Source organism: Dromiciops gliroides, chromosome 1, assembly GCF_019393635.1.
Source record: "Dromiciops gliroides isolate mDroGli1 chromosome 1, mDroGli1.pri, whole genome shotgun sequence".
NCBI classification, from domain to species: domain Eukaryota; kingdom Metazoa; phylum Chordata; class Mammalia; order Microbiotheria; family Microbiotheriidae; genus Dromiciops; species Dromiciops gliroides.
The window spans coordinates 364,790,843-364,804,775 of record NC_057861.1 but is presented as its reverse complement, the minus strand read 5'-3'; the positions used below and the strand labels follow the sequence as shown (position 1 = coordinate 364,804,775).

General features: G+C 36.4%; 1 protein-coding gene across 4 annotated transcripts in view; it reads left to right on the top strand.

Moving 5' to 3' along the window:
- Positions 1 to 12,979, top strand: part of CDH18 (cadherin 18) — a 1,453,365-nt gene extending 1,440,386 nt beyond the window's left edge. For all 4 annotated transcript variants that reach the window (XM_043968707.1, XM_043968713.1, XM_043968700.1 and 1 more), the window contains one exon: positions 9,388 to 12,979. In XM_043968707.1, coding sequence (XP_043824642.1) covers positions 9,388 to 9,878 — 491 coding nt within the window. In that variant the 3' untranslated portion in view covers positions 9,879 to 12,979. The remainder of the gene's footprint in view (positions 1 to 9,387) is intronic.
- Positions 12,980 to 13,933: the final 954 nt, after the last annotated feature.

Below are 13,933 nucleotides of genomic sequence, written 5' to 3'. Positions count from 1 at the left end.
TAGAATGCTTCCAAACTTGCTCATTACTTGCTTCTACTCAAGCTGGAGAGAATCTCTGATATCTTTTATGTTATATTATCTCTTCAGGCTGACAAGAAAAATGCAGGTCAGTTATGAATTCCTTTTCTTTTAATTTTTTAAAATTGAACAATATTGCATTGACCCCAACTAGCCTACTTACTATTTCCCATAAAGGCAATTTCATGTCTTTTCATCATTCTTTTGCATTGGGCAATTCCTCATGTCTGGAATTTCCTTCCTTTTTTTCTTTGAATCTTAGATTCCATAGCTCCCTTCCAGACTTATGACAACTGTGGAAGACTTTTCCTGGGCATCTCAATTGTCATTATCCTTTCACCACACCTCCAAATAACTTTGGGTTTCCAATTTATATATTTTACATTAACTTATCTGTGTACATATCCCCAGTAGACTATATGTTGGAGAGCTATTTTGTTTCAGTCTTTGTGTCCTTCATATATAGCATAGTGCCTAATACATTTAATAAATGTTTGTTGAATGAATTTAATGAAGAGTTAGAGAAACCTGGGTTCAAATTCTACTTCTGATAATCATTTATCTATGTGACCATGAATGATCACTTTTAACATCTTTGAACCCAATCTCTAAAAGAGAAAAATAAACCTGTAATTCCTGTCTCAAAGGACTTTTATACTGTTCAAGTAGTATAGTATATATTAAAAAAATTGGTAGAATTAAAAAATATGCAAGGCAGTTATTGCTATCACCATTATTAATGATAGGTTTCTTTTATCTGGATATAAAACTTTTGTGAAAAAATAATTTTATAATTTGCCTGTTTTAGAGGTCGAGGGGGTTAACATTTCCCCCCTCTCCACTTTGATATTTGAATGTCCCTGCATTCTCAAGGATGTAGATATTCCCTCTATGATGCAAATCAGGATCACAGTTTTTAGAGATATAAAAATTTAAAAAAAATTAATTTAACTATTGTTTGATTTCCCCAAAATGTCTGATCGGGAAGAAAAACCACCGAGGCAGAGCTCCAAGCCAATAATCAAGCATTTATTTATTTATTTATTTTAAATATTCTTTTTTTTTTTTTCAGGGCAATGAGGGTTAAGTGAGCTAGTAAGTGTCAAGTGTCTGAGGTCGGGATTGAACTCAGGTCCTACTGAATCCAGGGCCGGTACTTTATCCACTGTGCTACCTAGCTGCCCCCTCCAATAATCATTTATTAAAGGGACCCGGGCCCCTTTAATGAATAGGACCTCAGACCTTCCTCACAATCTGAGATAGCCCCTTTCTCCAGGGCCTTAGTTCTATAGTGCTTGATACTCTAACAATGCAGATGAAGCAAACTAAAAATACAGTCATATCAATGGATAGACTTTGCCCTTGATCCTCAAGAAGGATCTACACAAAATGCAGAGTCCCATTTGTTGACAAACAGGCTAATGAGAAGAACTTGACAGATTTATTTTGACCTTTCAGTAAGTCCTATCAAGCCAGTTAGCCAGACTCATGGGCCAGGCTAATACACAGATATCAAAATATCTACAAGGGGGTAGAAAGGCAAATGGTATGGGAAAATTGTGGAATTTTTCAGAAAATCTTGGTTCAAATCTTCACCCAGCTATTTACTGCTTGACATTGGGCAAGCTGGTTAATTTCTTTCTTTTTCAATTTCCTCACCTTTAAAATAAGGGAGTTTGACTAGATGCACTGTGAGGTCCCTTTCATCCCTAAAGCTATGATGCTGTGATTGATAATGATAGTAGAACTGCTCATTTTGACTCAGGCATCTCAATTGCTGATAACCTATGTGAGGAAAAGGAAATGGCAGTTAAGGGAAATGAAATCCAGAAGAGCAGATGGACTAGCCCAGGTACACAAAGAAGTCATACTAGAGGAAACAGTGTCAAAATTAGTCTGAATTGTCTGAAGGAATAAACTCTACAAAGTGACTGAACAAAATCCTGGATCAAGGGATATGGATTCAGGGTGCTTAGGCTTAAATTCTACTTCTGCCACAAAGTAACCTTTATAGCTTTGTGACAGCAAGTCATTTAATCTCTCTGAGCCTATTTCCCCATTTGTAAAATGTTATTTATTGTTTCTGATTCTTTGTCACCCTATTTGAAGTTTTCTTGGAAAGATAATTTGTCATTTCCTTCTCCATCTTATTTGGCAGATAAGAAACTGAGGCAAAAAGGGTTAAGTGACTTGCCCAGAGTCACTAAATGCTTGAGGCTGGATTTGGACTCAGTAAGATGTCTTCCTGACTCTGGGCCTGACAGTTTATCCACTGTGCCAACTAGCTGCCCTTTGTAAGAAGAGGAAGGGTCAGATTCATTCCCTTTAAAATCCCTTCCAGTTCTACAGTATATCTGTAATTATCTGATTCTGTGATTACCAAAACCAAAAACGCACACAAAAAAAATCCCAGAACAAAATAAAGAGAAACACAAAAGATGATTGGACATCAACAGTCCCCATCCCATATGCTAACTGTAAACTCTTTATGAAGAGATATACACATATTAAAAGTGTCCTTAATACAAAAAGAGAATGACCAAGCCTTTATAAATGGCCACAGCAGGTCCCATATTCTCACAACTCAGGGAAAGGTGTCCAGGATACAAGATCCCAGGGTTTATTTTTCGATTTGCATACAGACAGAGATATTTTATTTTCAATCTTTTGAAGAAACAAAAGGTCTGGGTGACCCAAAGGATAATGAAAGATACATATTTAATATAGGTAGATTACAGAATATTAACTAAAGACAAGCTCTGTGGAGTTATGTAAAAAATTCTATCCATGACATGTATAATTAGAAGAGGAAGTTAACTGGTTATGCAACAAGAGCAAGGCATCCCAGATGGTTAATCCAATGACTGGACTGATGACCAAGGAATCTGAAAAGATCTAGAAGAAAGTCTTCAAATACATTTTATAGATACTTGATGGGGGGAGGAGGGGTGTTCCTGAGAGGACGTGGATAAGACTCATCCAGGATGAGAAGGTGTGAGTGAGTTCTAACATACACTTTTGGAGACAGTGCCTACACTGATGAGACCATGGGTATTACAGAAGTATTGAAGTATGGTAGCAAAAGTAAATCTCTAATAATTTTTACCATTTTAGTCTCTAATTTTCTGGACAATCTTTGTTAGATAATGACACTTTAAGAAATGTATTCTATATTTGTGGATTTATCACAAACTAATCTTGCATCTATAACTAAATTCTATATTATTTACCATTGATCTATTTTTTATATTTAATCCAATAATATATATTTAAAATAATCCCTTTTAGTCATTTTCACTTCTAATTGGGTAATTTCTATTTCATTATTTTCTTACTTCTTAATGTTTTAGTTAATTTGTTTTATATAAATTTCATTTTCCTTTTATCTTAATCTATTATGTATGCTACAGTTGAATTTGTGTTAAAATTAGACATTAATCTGACCAAATTGTCATTTTACTATATTATCAGTCTAGTCATCTATAGTTGCTATTACTCTAGCTATTCAAATCTTTTATTTTTGTCAAAATCATTTCATTTTTGTCTTTATATTTGTGTTTCAGTATATTAAAGTCTATTTATTTGGTGTACATCTTTTGGTTAAATAATGCATTTTTAAATTGTAACTGCATTTCGTCAGTGACATGAAAATATAAGTTTTTTTCTTGCTTTCATTTCTCATGTTTATTTCTTCATTTAACTTTAGTTGTTACATTTCTTGTATTTAAAAATCTTTATGCAAACACATTTTCTACAAAAAGAGATATTTTAGCCTCAGCGTGGTCAATGCTTATTCCCTGAGTTTATGAGTCATACTTTTTTTCTCTAGCTAATAATATTTGTAAAACAATGTGAAATAGAAATAATGATAGTGGACTACCTTGTTTTATGCCTGTTTTCACTGGGAATATCTCTAAATTGCAACTATATTTCACAGAATGATAGCTTTTTGTTTCAGTTAGATACATTATAGTATATTAAGTATGAATGCTTCTCATCCCATATTTTAGTGTTCTTAGCATAAATTGATCATTTATTTTGTTAAAAGACTTATTTATAGCTATTGACATACTTTTAGAATGTGTTTTTGCATGTCATCTTAATTTCCATTAAGGATATGGGAGGTAAGTTTCTCAGAGCTTCTGTCTTCTCACCTGTAAAATAAATGAAAAACCTGGACTAAATCCCATGACTCGATGACTACTAAAGTCCTTTATAATGTTACATACTGTGAATATCAAGTACAGTATCAGCAAACCTTGGCGATTGACATTAAATTAGGTCCATACCCTTTAAAATTCCACTGACCCCATTTACTTCTCTGTGTACTCCCATAACTCCCCTTGACATTAACCACCAACCACCTCTTCTCTGTAGAAAGTGGTTGATTTATTGAATGAAGGAAAAATGTTGTAGTACAATAAATTAAATAGTCAGCTGAAATAGGTGTTGCAATCTAGAACAGCCTCCTCATTTAATCATAACTGTGGCCTGAGAAATATAGTAGGTGATAAATCTCAATCAGCAGAAAGACTGAAATGAGTTAGCTTCAGGATGCTATTTAAGCTTTTGAATTATATTGCTTTTTAACTAAAATGTAAATGTCAGGGCTTTCCGGTACCTGACCATTCCCTAAGCTATGTTCTCATGTATACATTTATTGTACACCTCAGATGGCACTAGGCTTTTCAGAATTCTTGGTAAAGAAAAATGGAATGTGAAATATTTTCTTTGAAGCACACGCACTGTATTCAGCCTAATATTTAGAATATCACTAGTATAGAGGTAGGTTCCAATGTTCTTGTTTCTGCAGTAGGTTTTCTGACTTCAACTGTATTTGGACTCTTTCTGTCTGTACAGGGTTCTCTCATGCTTAAGAGAGGCATAAATAAAGGAAACAAAAAAGGGCATAAGCATTTATATAGTACCTAATATGTAACAGGCATTGTGCTAAGCATTTTACAAATGTTACCTCATTTAATCCTCACAATAACCCTGAGAAGTAGGGCATGTTTTTATTCCCACTTTATAGTTAAGGAAACAGGCAAATAGAGGTTAAGTGACTTGCCCAGTATCATACAGCTAGTAGATGTCTGAGGGTGGATTTGAACTTAGGTCTTCCTAACTTCAGGCCCAGCTTGCTAACCAAGGCAAAACCAACTGCCTCAGGTCTTCTGCAGGTCTTTTGATTACAAGCACAGTTCTCTCTGTATCTAAATAGGACTGACAGTTTTTTGGTTTGTCAGTCTGTTTTGTTTTGTTTGTTTCTTTGTTTTGGTTTTGGTTTTGAGTTTTTGGCCTGGTTGTTTCTAAATTCCTTCAGGGTAGGGATCATACCTACATAATCTTTTATTCTAATTGCTGTATACAATGTCAGGCTCATAGTAGTTGATCCAAAAATACTTACTAGTTAATTTCCTAGCTAAGTGGTTAATAACACAATGGAATCTTGTTTTGTTTTGTTTTTCCTTTCCTTTTTGGCAAATAGCATTTGTTTTTGGATTGGGGGCTTCAGTCCCATCACCCTGAGGATTTAGGATGTGGGAATTTCAGGCTGAGCCATTGCAGGAGAGTAAAGAAGAATGGGATGTGTAACGATTGGAATGATGCCACCTGCTGGAGATTTACTGTAGAAAAGCTCCAAAATGAGGAGAGGGCCTCTGAGGGCAGGACCATGCATCTTTTCTTTGGTGTCAGGAAGTGACGTTTGCTTATGGGAGGAAGAAGGAGGAGGCTGGCATGCTGGCTCGTGCTCTTTCCTGAGGACTGTGGTGGAGAAGGCAGCTAGAAATGCACTCTCCCTTTAATAGATAGATGAATCTAGGCCTTTCCTTCTTTCTTTACCAAATTCTTATTCTCCTTAATAAATGCTTAAAAGTCTAACTCTTGCTAAAGCTTATAATTTATTGGTGACTACTCATTAGATATTTTAGACTGTATAGCTAGAATTTTAGCCCTAACAGATGAAAGTAGGTGAGGGATGTTTTTAGGATCACAGACATGAAGATGGAAATCACATAGGATCATAGATCTAGAACTTAAAAACGTCAGGGACTACTAGTCCCAACCATTGACTTTACCTTTGAAGAAATGGAGTCCCATAGAGCTTAACTGAATTGTGAAGTCACATATTTAAAATAGTAAGTGGCAGGGCTATGATTGTAACATGGGTCCTCTGATTCAAAGCCTGTTTTGTTGTTACTGTTGTTTTGTTGTGTCATGTTTTCCATTGCATCCTTTTGCTTCCTACCAGATACAGAAGTCTGGAATACACTTCCTATGCATAAGCAGGCCAGAGTGGGGTACCTATTTAGCAGTTGGGGGGATAAATAAGTAATACCAATAAGCCTACATTTTCACTATGAAATAATTAAATTGAGCTTCAATATTTGGCATTGTCTAGTGGCCTTAGTTTTAGTCATATAGGATAGGGACTGACCCCATGATTTCATTTTGTAGAGGGAACTGAAGGTGAAGAAATCCCTTTTGTCAATGAATAATACCACCTTTTCTGCAAGTAAGAGTCTTAAACAACTGCCTAGAGAATTGAGTGTTTAAGTGACTTGTCCAGGGTAACACAGGCAGTATTTGTCAGAGGTGGTTCTGGTACCTAGATCTTTCTGGTTTCAAGGCCAGTTCTCTATTAATTAAGCTATACTATTAATGAACACATTAATTGATTAATATATCTATTAATTAACATATGTACATATGTATATAATCATTTTTATTTTAATTTCTCAGGACAGACCAGTATGTGTTTATTAGTGGGATGAACTTTCAGGAAGGGAACTTCTTTTCTAAATGAAAATGATCAACTGTTCTGCCCCTGATATTTATACCTGGTATATCTTCATATTATCAGAGGCTAAAACAGGAAAGATGCACAATCTAGTTATTACTACAAGCTCTGAAAGATCTCCAGGATTGGAAATATTCTAGGAGCTTTAGTTTCTGGACTCATTCTTCTGTCTGCCTTGCCACAGACATTATATATACATATGTGTGTGTGTGCGCATGTATGTATATGTATGTATGTATGTGTGTATATATATATATATATATATATGTATATGTATGTGTTTTTTGCAGGGCAATGAGGGTTAAATGACTTGCCCAGGGTCACACAGCTAGTAAGTGTCAAGTGTCTTAGGTAGGATTTGAACTCAGGTCCTCCTGAATCCAGGCCAGTGCTTTATCCACTGCGCCACCTAGCTGCCCCCAACATTATTAAATTAATAAAGACAACAACATAAACAAACACACACACATACAAGTTCTTAAATATATTCATAAATCATTATGCTGCTCCTAGGTAAACCTGATTCCAGTACCAACTTCCACATTAGAATAAGTGCCCCAAATCCACTCTAGGTATTTTCTAGTCCTATAGAGGCCTTTAAAAAATCTCCAAAGTTGGGGCAGCTAGGTGGCACAGTGGATAAAGCACTGGACCTGGATTCAGGAGGACCTGAGTTCAAATCCAGCCTCAGACACTTGACACTTACTAGCTGTGTGACCCTGGGCAAGTCACTTAACCCTCATAGCCCTGCCCAAAAACAAACAAGCAAACAAACAAATCTCCAAAGTTAGGAAGTTCTGGTGGTGTTGTTGTTCATCTTTGTCTGAAAGGACCAATGACATCAACAAGATAATGTCTTGACTTGCAAGTGAATTGGATTTAACTGAGGCAAAACTGTGTGGCCTCACTCTCTCCTCCAGAGTTATTTGAATGAAGTGGCAAGACACAGGTCAAGATGGCTGGTGATGGCCCCACATGCAGTGGGAAACCTTGTCTTTTTAAGCTAAGTTCTTTATCAGGTCTCAGTTTCTCTGAGGCAATGACCATTTAATAGTTCATGGCTAAGTAAGAAAAAAGGCAAAAAGATAGCCTAGTTTTCCTTTACAAAAGAACCAGTCAGGGATGGGAAGACCCTCAGAGTCTGTGTCCAAAAAAGAAACAATTGCTATTTAAAATCACTCTGAGCAATCAAAAGCCAAACAATGAAACAAAGGAGGTTTGGGCTGGGCCTTATTATTGGTCAATCAGTGAAAGCCAGAGTGATTTGGTTTTAAAAGCATAATCAAATATTTCCATTTGAATCACAATGGGCTTTATCAAAGCCTGGTTTTTCAGAACTATATTTTAAGAAATCATAAATGAAAACTACATGAGACAAAAGAGTTAATTTCCCCAGTTTTGGGGGGGGAATGCAGTGGGGGGTAGAGGTCTTATAGAATAAATAGAGAAGAAAAATTTCAAAATCTGACCCCAAACCCCAAGATCCCTTGTGAAGTATGTGATCAAATTTTATATTCCTTTTGACAGAGCACACACATGTCAGGGTATGTCCCCATGTGGACAGAGAGAGAGGAGGAGGAGGAAGAGGAAGAGGGAGATGGGGGGGAGGAAGAGGAAGAGGGAGATGGGGGGGAGGAAGAGGAAAAGGAGGAAGAGGAGAGGAGAAGAAGGGGGTAGAGAGAGGAGGAGGGGGAGGGGAGGAGAGGGAAGAGGAAAAAATTGTAGCATAGCCCAACTGGGTCTCCAGGGGGTAGGTACTATTAATCACAGATTATTGTTCATCCTTCATTCTAGCAAGTTCTGGTAGAAGCATGCAAGAGGAAACATGGCATAATTTCTAAAAGCAATTATGTTAGAGTCATAAGACCTGGCTTTGAGTCCTGACTGGCACAACTGGGGATAATTATATCTATGTTACCTACCTCCCTTAGTGGTTGTGAGGAAAGTACTTTATAAACCATAACACTTAGATAAATAATAGCTAATATTTATATAATACCTAGGGCTTAGTCCTGTGCTAAGCATTTTACAAATATTATTTCAGGTGATCATTACAACAACTGTGGGAGCTATGAGCTATTATTATAATTTATATTTTATAATTGAGGAAATTGAAGCAGACATTAAGTGACTTGCACAGGGTCATACAGCTAAATTTAAGTCTTTTGGTTTCCAGCCTTCTATCATCTATGCCACCTAGCTATTACCAGTTCTTGCAGGGGAGGGGGGATTGGGGTGATGGAAGGCACACTGCCTATGACTATTGTATTACATAGGTTTACATGTTCTCATGATTTGTTCTTATACCACAAAGAGTTATTGAGTTATATTATGATGGGGGGGGAGGAGGTAAGAAGAGGAAAGGGCTACCATTTTAACCAGAAAAACAAGGAAAAGGGTAAGTTTTTGTTTTGTTTTTAACTTTGGGTATAATATCACTTTAAATAAGGTCCATTAAAAGGTAATGAACCAAAAACTTAGCCTACTTTTTTTCATTCCTAGACCATATGTATGAACTTTAGCCTTTCAATTTCCCGAACTGAAATTTTCTTCCAATTTCTCCTCAGCGATTGTGGTTCTCTTCATCACTCTCAGACGAAGCAAGAAAGAGCCCTTGATCATTTCAGAGGAGGATGTGCGGGAAAATGTTGTCACCTATGATGATGAAGGGGGTGGGGAGGAAGATACAGAAGCCTTTGACATCACAGCCCTGAGGAATCCATCAGCTGCTGAGGAGCTAAAATATAGAAGAGATGTTCGACCTGAAGTGATGCTTACACCCCGACATCAACCTTCATCCACTCTTGAGAGTATAGATGTTCAGGAATTTATTAAACAAAGACTGGCAGAGGCAGATCTTGACCCCAGTGTCCCTCCCTATGACTCTCTACAGACCTATGCATATGAGGGCCATAGATCTGAAGCTGGGTCTATCAGCTCCCTGGATTCAGCAACTACACACTCAGACCAGGATTACAATTATCTTGGTGACTGGGGGCCAGAGTTTAAAAAGTTAGCTGAACTCTATGGAGAATTAGAATCAGAAAGAACAAGTTAGGGATGAGCACTCTTGGAATTTGCTTCCTGGGCAACTGGATGTATAAACGCAAGTAATGGCAATGATACCAGGGACGGCAATAGTGCTGGGAACAGAGCAAGCCTGCACAGTCACTGTAGAAGCAAGTGCCCTTTTCATGTGTGAAACTGGGTTCTTTGATTGGAAGAAAGTCAAATTTTGAAAATACAGAGGAAAAAAAAAAGAAGCTATTGTTCCTTGTGTATATTTTTTAAATGCTCAATAAAGTCTGTGGTACTGTTTCATTACCAATACCCTAAATAAGCCAAACAATGACATTTTATTGCAATATGCTTTTTTTCCTAAATCTTATTTGAAGGCAGATGAATACAAACACTCCCAATAATTAATATGTAATGTTTGTAGAGATGGTACCTTGGAGTGTTCATCTAAATGGAGGTGAGCCTTGTATTTCCAATTCTCTGGGATGACTTGGGAAAGCCCAGACTGAGACTCTAGCCTGCAGCCTGCTGAAATAGCAGACCTCTTCATTCTCATCCCACCTGGGCTTTCAATTACATTGAATGAAACCTTTCTGAAACACCAGGCTTCCCTGATATGGACTTGTATGCTTAGTTCCTTTTTGCCCTCCCCTCTTCTTCTCTCCACAAGAAAATGATGGAGCATGGGGATTTGCTGCCTGTACTGTTATGTATGCAACTTCTCAGCACCAAATGTGCACTGTTGCAGAGCATAGAGACTTGTCTCTGTTGCCTTTTTTCTTCTTTCTTTTTAACTTTTTTTTTTAACTGGAGAGTTTCTTTTTTCCCCTAGATAGAATGAATGATTTAAAAGTTATTCTATACTCAGTGAAGCTGAGCATGAAGGCATGGGCAGACTTGAGAAAAACCACAATAGAAGGAAATATTAACCTCTGCAACTGTTTGAGTAACTCTTTTCCTGGATTCATGACTAATAACCAATCATATGCTGCACACTGCACTGAGAATCAAACATCATCAAAAGGGTTCTTTTTCAATCTAATAAATTTACTTGTGAGGAAAATATGATCAGTTTAATTAGAGAATATTGGCTGTGGGCCTCATGCTCACTAAGTAGTTACCATTTTAAAAAGAAAACACTAATTTTTTCAATAAAAGATAAAACAATTCCAAGCTGCAAAGTTAATATTTGTTGGACCCAATTCTAATTGGCAGTCACTCATATCTTTATTGTTTTTCTGCTCTCCTCATCCCTGTGGTGCCTTCTCTTATATTCTAAGTCCTTCCCTGTCCTTTCCCTTCCTGATTTTTTTTCTTTATATTTTCCAGTATCATGAGCTTACTAAAACCAAGAAGAGGAAGTAAACATAGAAAAGAGGAGTTTTATCTTTGTGGATTATATAAAGACCATTCAAATTCATATAGCTAATTAGATTATCATATCTGGAAAATTAATATAGTAATTAGGTAAGTGACAAATGGATCTTCTTAAAATTTACAAATTAGTTTTCAGAGCTTTGTGGAATTACAAGGGACCTAAAAGGAAACAAACTAAATAGCCTCTAAATAACTTTCCAACTATAGGTTGGGAGTCTGGTCAAAAGAGGGAAAGATCAATAATACCAAAGCTTCTCCACAACTCTTGATCCATTTCATAATTTATATACCACATAATTTTTCTTTAGACACATGTAGGATTGGATTTGGGGGGGGCGAGGGAAGAATAGAGATTTAAATATAGTGATATAAGATTATGAGATGAAAACAACAAAGATATAGTTTGAGTTTGAGGTTTGATGACTTCTAAGGTCCTTTTCAGGTCTAGAATGTTTTCATTTTTAGTTTTGGAAGAGTATAAAATTCAATTTGTCATTTGTCCAAGCCTACCCCTTATTTTGTAATTTATTATATGGTTATTTTCTGTCCTACATTCTCTTGCTCCCCATTAAGCATTTAGCTATGAAAAGCCACAAATCATGACAAAGATGCATGACCCATAGCAACAATAAATGAAACCAAGACCATTAAGAGACAATGAATATGTTTTCTGATGGCTGTCTTTACCTATTAGACACTCCTCATTGGAGATATTGAAATATTTTGCTATTATTTGATTACTTAATTAACTTAAGCTTTGCAAAATCTCCCTAGCAAATTCTGTACACACACACACACACACACACACACACACACACACACACAACCTCCCCACCTAAAACTCCTCCTCTCCCCAACCCCAATCTGTAAGCAAACCTGTGGTATGTTAGAAAGCACCATAGTCTTGGAGTAAGAAAGACCTGGGCTCTACTCTCAGCTCTGCTACTCATGAGTCATGTGGCTTTGGGCAAGTCACATAAACTGTTTGAGCCTCAGTTCCCTCATCTGCAAAATGGGGATAATAATACCTATTCTGCCTACCTCACAGGGTTGTTGTGAGGATCAAATAACGTGAAAGTGCTTTGTAAATTGTAAAGCGCTGTTAAAATGTAGGGTATTATTATGTTTTTATTTGGTCAGAGCAGTTGTCTACTTCTGATTGGTCCATGATGCTTACACACACACATACACACAAACACACATACACACACTCATGCATATATATATATAAGGCTTTATATTTTTAACATAAAATATATATTATTCATGTGACAACATCATGGAACAATCAGGAGTGTGGAGTTGTTGTTAACTGAGTATATATAATAGATTATGACATTTCAGCCTTCTCCTAACTAAGGTGAATTTTGAACTCCTTGTATTTTCTCTCGATTGTTTCAAAGCCTTCTTGGCATGGACTATCAGTATATATTCTTTGGCAATGGGGAAAGCTAAGTGTTTCAGAATGGTACAAGAAACCCTTGTATATCCACCAAACAAGCAAAAGCTATAAGAGTGCTTTTTTTCCCCTTTGCTATTTTTATGGATCACAATCAAGTGCCCCAATTAACCAATAAACATCAGTCAGCTTTCTGATTCTACCCTTGTGCAAACTATTGGATTTAGCATTTTCTCTTGAATCTGCTCTATGCTATTATATATTAAAATTTCGAGGTTTGGAAACTAGGTAAGCTTAATTTGAATAATTCTTAATTTATGTTTCAAGACTGAGGAATAAAATGTAATTTAGCTTTTTGCACTGTCTTAGCTTTCCAGGTGTTGCTTTATCATTATTCGCAACATACTGTTGTGTATTGCTGTGTAAAGCTCACTCAAACAAGAAATACAATGACTTTGGGGAATCCTCTAATGGTTCACAAGCTCTATTTATGCTAATGTTGCTTTTTACACACACCTTGACAAGAAGACAGTCCCTTTGGGAATGACTCTATATATTCATGTTATAATCCTTTACATATGCCCAGAAACTAGAATGCCAAGCTGTGAAAGCCTATGCTGAATCAGGATCACTCAGAGTTTTGTTTTGTTTTCTACTAGTCACATACTTTCAAATATTGGGGACGTGGGGTCATGAAGCACACACGCATGTTCTACCTACATATTCTTCCTGACATATGACTAGAACACTGTCATGGTTTCATAGGCCAAAACAAATATTTCTGGGCTGCTGCTCTATCCCCATCTTATTTTTTAAAAAGTTTATAATGACTAATGATTTCTGAGCCATTGACATTAAAACAATATTTAGGGAGGAAATGAATTTTCTGTTGTCATGAACCATTGTCATCTGTTGGCTTAGGTAAATTTTCATTAATGGAAATATTAAATATTAAAATAATATAGGTATAATCAATTGATCCCTTTTCCCAAGACATTTTCTTAAGAATTTCTTAATACGGAGCAGCTAGGTGGCTCAGTGGATAAAGCATGAGCCCTGGATTCAGGAGGACCTGAGTTCAAATCTGACCTCAAATACTTGATACTTACTAGTTGTGTGACCCTGTGCAAGTCACTTAACTCTCATTGCCCCACAAAAAAAAAAAAAATTCTTAATACCCAGGTATTTTACATTATTTCTTATCAATTAGGAAAACACTTTTAATATTCCTTGTTTTGCAGAGTCCCGACACATTTCAACATGATAATTGACTAATATGTACATATACAGAATTTTTTTTTACAGGGCAATGAGGGTTA